The sequence below is a fragment of the Helianthus annuus genome, chromosome 4 (genome assembly GCF_002127325.2).
Source record: "Helianthus annuus cultivar XRQ/B chromosome 4, HanXRQr2.0-SUNRISE, whole genome shotgun sequence".
In the NCBI taxonomy this organism is placed as follows: Eukaryota; Viridiplantae; Streptophyta; class Magnoliopsida; order Asterales; family Asteraceae; genus Helianthus; species Helianthus annuus.
Window position 1 is genome coordinate 44,221,229 of NC_035436.2, and position 5,135 is coordinate 44,226,363.

Genomic DNA, 5,135 nt, shown 5'->3' on the forward strand with positions numbered 1-5,135 from the left:
ATTTCAGTCTCAAAATCCAGAATGTGATTAAGTTACCCATATTAAACAAGTATGCAAGCTTGTTGGGTCAAAACCACATTCTAAAACGGTCTTCGCCTTATCGTGCGTTTAAACCGTAATCTTCATTTAAGAACTAACTGGTCTAGGCTTAGGCCAAATTAAAGACCCGTTAGAAATCTAATAGATTATTAAAAACCTTCGTTCCAGATTTAGGAGCCCAGTAAAAGCTATCTGTACTCGCTTGGTGGTATACGGCTGGGATTAAATTTATATTTAGCTTAGGTAAATACGTTTAACTTATTTTCCCTATACGGGCTTGGGGTACGGTATATAAAATACCGCTTGGTCGGGGAATTGACCTTAACCGGTCGGTGGTTATGTGCATTCAAATTAACCCGTTTGAAAATGCTGTTTTGTTTGTTTAACGCCTTTGGGGGCTTAATGACCATGTCCCGGATATCCTTGGCATCATACAAAGAATGGCCACGACCTTAGCACTCGGGTGTAGGCATACACCCGTAGTGCAGTACAACATGTATAATCGTCGGTACGAGAGAAGTCTCGCGGCGGAATTATATTAAGTGGTGTGTCTATTAATCTTTGACCCGGCACGACCCGGGCTACCGAACGCAGAATAAACATGTAATTCTTTTACAAGATTATTAAGCAAATAATTATCCCAAGTTATAAAAAGTTTTATGCCACGGGCATTTAAATCAATTTTTAAACATTTTCAAAATGAGTCAGTTAAATGGTATTTACCAGTGAAAACTGACGTATTTTCCCAAAAAGGCTAAGTGCAGGTACTACGCGTAATAGGCTGGTTTCTCCTAGCATCAAATAGAAGTCTCGAAAGCTTAGATGTTAAAGTCTGTTGAACAAGTTTCCTCTTTATTTTTGATCCGCCTGTGGATCTATTACTTTCCGTTTGTAATACTTGGATATTACTTCATTTCGGATTGTAATATATTTATCGTTTGCTTCCGCTGTGCATTTAAATTTGTGTTGTTGACTATGATGATATCAACTACGTCACGGTACTCCCCACCGGGCCCACCGGTGACACGTGGAAAATAGGGGTGTGACATCTCCATCTTGTTCCTTGATAAAGAGAGTGCAATCAATAAGACCTCGTCGAAATCAATTTTCCAGAAGATAGTTGGATAAGGTTGCGTACCAAGCTCTAGGTGCTTGATGTAAACCATAGAGAGCTTTGTTGGGCAACCAGACCCGATCGGGGTGAATTGGATCTTCAAAACCTGGAGGCTGTTCAACATGCACCTCTTCTTGAACTATCCCATGAAGAAAAGCACTTTTGACATCCATCTGGTAGACTTTGAATCCTTTAAAAGAAGCATAAGCAAGAAAGATCCGAATAGCTTCCAGACATGCAACTGGTGCATAAACTTCATTGTAGTCAATCCCCTCAATCTGGCGAAAACCTTGAACAACCAGTCTCGCCTTGTTACGAATAACTACTCCACGATCGTCCTTCTTGCATTTAAAAACCCAGCGAGTGCCAAATTTCTTGTAATTCTTCGGCCTTTCAACAAGCTTCCAAACACCAAGCTTTTGAAATTGCTGCAGTTCATCCTGCATGGCTTCAACCCAAGCATTATCCTTTAAGGCATCTTTCCAAGATTTCGGTTCTTCTTGTGAAATGTTACACGCGAAGGACCAATCATTTTGAAGACGAGATTCTCTGATGGCTGAATATAAACCAGCATTCTGGTTATTTCTCAGCTGATTACGCGTCTGCACACCGCGATGGACATCTCCTATAATATTCTGCTGAGGATGGGTATCGTGAATCCTCATTTCAGGATTTTCAGGAACACGAGCATTGATACCCAGATTGTTAAGATTAAGATCAACAACCAATTCCACACCTGGAATATGTGTAGAAGTGGATGCATTTCCTTCAGCAGTATCTACATTTTGCACATGAGGAGTTTCCAAAGAAGCACCTTGAACAGGAGCAACTGGAGCTGAAGATCCTTCTGCCGCATCATGATATTCATCATCTTCCGATGACTCATTGTAATCAGTAGCATCCTCAAATACCTCATTTTGTACCGTATTGTTAACCGAAGAAGAGCGTTGAGGGTTAACGATAACAGGTCTAACCAATGGCGAGTCAGCAGCGTTGTCACTGTCAAATAACATTCTAGCAGCTGCAGATTCTTCGTCAAAGGTTGGCAGATTAAAGGAGTCAAACAGTCCATCGTAATCGAACATCGAAGGATCACCCGGAGCTCTAACAGGACTTGTGTACCTTTGAACCCTTACTTCACTATATAGTTCAATCCTTTTGGTTGCCAGATTCCAAACACGAAAATTTGGAGTTGCATATCCAAGGAAGAAACCATGGATAGCTTTTGCGCCAAACTTTCCATCCGGCTCAATCATAGCTTTTGTGACACAGTCTTCTGCTCCCACAACTGACCCAAACAGAAATACAATACAATGATATATTCATCTACTATTGTCATACTAGGCTCATAAACTATTTGGAATACTTGTTATATATGGTTTTCAAACAGAAACAAAAAGATCCGGTTTCCATTTCTATAGAAGTTCGAAACAAGTTTTGCCATGTCTCTTAACTGTAAGAACTCGGTTTAATGTGTAGCACACAGTCGACACAGCCTCCCCCCAGAATTGAACAGGGAGTTCCAACTCTACCAACATTGTTTTTGCAGTTTCAATTATCGTCCGATTCTTCCTCTCATCGACACTGTTTTGTTGTGGAGTGTAGCGAGAACTGTATTCATGTAGAATCCCTTTAGAAGTACAGAACTCATCCATCACATGATTCTTGAACTCCGTTCCATTGTCGCTTTTGATCCTCTTAACTTTCAACGTGTAGAGATTCTCCAACATTGTAAGAAGATCTTTGAGGATGCTAGGAGTATCACTCTTGTGTGCCATAAAAGATACCCAAGATTGTTTTTCACCAAATGGTCCAAACAGGTCCATATGAAGACGTTCTAGAGGCATGCTAACAATGTTGATTTTCTTCAAAGGTTGAGACTTCTTTGTTTGCTTCCCTTTCTGGCACGAGACACAGATATCTTGTAAATGAAAACTTCTCACATGCACACCATTCACAAGATTGTTTTTCACCAAATGGTTCATCTTCCTCAAGTCAATGTGCCCCATTCTTCTGTGCCAAGATATAGACTCCTTTTCTGTAGCTTTAGAGACAAAACAAGTGACTTGTGCAGATGTTGTAATCGCTTAGCTCATATCAAGAATATAGAGATCATTAACTCTTGGAGCCGATAAGAGAATCCATTCTTTAGGAATCTTGAAACCAGGTTTAAGCACATAACAACCGGCATCATCGAAATGCACGGTGAACTTTTTATCGCAGATTTGCGACACACTGAGAAGATTATGATTAATTTGACGAAGATAATTGATCTTATCGAAACACACAATACCATTAGAGATACTTCCCTCTCTAGTGATGTATCCGCCTTTGTCTCCCGCAAATGCGACATAGCCTCCTCTAATATTTCTCACATTATACAGAAGCCGTAAGTCGCCTGTCATGTGCCTGGATGCTCCACTATCAACAATCCAATGACTATTAATAGTTCCTCCTGGAACATCCTGCACATATCATTGAAAGATCAGTTGAGGATGGGGACCCAAGCCTTAGTGGTCTTGGGTCGTCCCTGAGCATCACAAAAAGTGATCTCAATTTCTTGATAATTTTCAAAAACAGGAGATCCCCCTGAACTATCACCCGTCTTAGGTTTCCAAGTTTGTTTTTGTTTACCAGATTGAGTGTTGTAAACAGATTTTGAAGCTTCTGGTTTTAATGGTTGTGAAACACTTGGTTCCCTTTTTACAGGTTTGACTTCAGATTTTAAAGCCTTTTCAACAGCTTTGATGTTCTTACGTCGTTGTTTCGTTTCTTGTTCTTTAACTGTTCGTTTACCATGTTTTGGTGAAACAGGACGACGTTGAGGGTGAACCTTTTCAGGTGGTGCTTTCTCAACAAATTTATCTTTTGGAGTGTTTGTGCAATTCTTAATGATATGCCCAAACTCCCCACATTTAAAACATGTTCCCTTTTCCACAAACTTAGGAGAATTTGATTGACCAACATATGTCGAACCCGTAGAAGCTGAGGTACTTGCTTTCTCATCACACCCGTTTGCAAACTACTCGGAATCAGGTGACTCAAATCCGGAAACTTTAGATCTTTACATGGCTGAATCTTTGAATGAGTTCAAGATTCTTTACTGCCATATGGTGGAACCTAGGATGAAATCAGTATTTGAAAGAGTTTATTGCCTTGATAGTCTTGTCCCTATGAGAAAAGCATTCAAAGGGACTTTTATTTCTGCTGGTGGGTATGGCAGGGAAGATGGTAACAAAGCTGTGGCTGAAAACAGAACCGATCTTGTTGCTTATGGTCGTTTGTTTTTGGCTAATCCGGATTTGCCAAAACGATTTGAGCTTAATGCTTCTCTTAACAAGTATGACAGATCAACCTTTTATACACGCGATCCTGTTGTTGGGTATACGGATTATCCGTTCTTGGAAACCACAATTTAATGCTAGAAAATGCCAAGGAGTTGGAAGAAAATGAATATCCTGTTAACATAGAAGTCTTGGATGTTCTTGTGAAATTGAGTTTACAGGGTGTGTAAACATTGATCATTTCAAATTAATTATCGACAAGTTATGTAAGTTATCATCAACAATAATCTATTGTTTGTTTGACAAAAAAAACCTTTTTTACATGCATTAGGTGATCATATACTATAACCAAGAACAAAACAAAACTTATGATTTAGTAATTCTTAGCGACGTCCAAACGTAACATAATTCTGACTAGGTGAAACACCAATCAAGAAGGATAAATGTTAATGTCACTAAAATCTAATTGTGTCAATTGCACTAAGGATAATGTGTATTTTGACAACTGATTTTTGATTTTGCCAAGAGATTAGGTGTCAAAAGATTTTGGTATAAGACCAAATGGTGTGTGGTTTTATCGCGCCACATAAGTTTCACGTTATTTAAGTTTCACCTATGGTGTGCCCGGGTGAGTTTTCCCCTCCAAGTCTCAAGTTCGAGTCTGGGTGACAGGGGTTTCTCATTGAGGGGTTTAAATT

At 39.6% G+C, this 5,135-nt stretch overlaps 1 protein-coding gene across 1 annotated transcript; it reads left to right on the forward strand.

Moving 5' to 3' along the window:
• Window positions 1-4,221: 4,221 nt before the first annotated feature.
• On the forward strand, window positions 4,222-4,572 carry LOC110933820 (12-oxophytodienoate reductase 1-like). The gene has a single exon (XM_022177025.1). It carries the CDS (start codon window positions 4,222-4,224, stop codon window positions 4,570-4,572), a length of 351 nt encoding a protein of 116 aa, XP_022032717.1.
• Window positions 4,573-5,135: the final 563 nt, after the last annotated feature.

Excerpts from the sequence above, each read along its gene's own strand:
- LOC110933820 (XM_022177025.1), top strand. The coding sequence starts at position 4,222 with ATGGCTGAATCTTTGAATGAGTTCAAGATTCTTTACTGCCATATGGTG.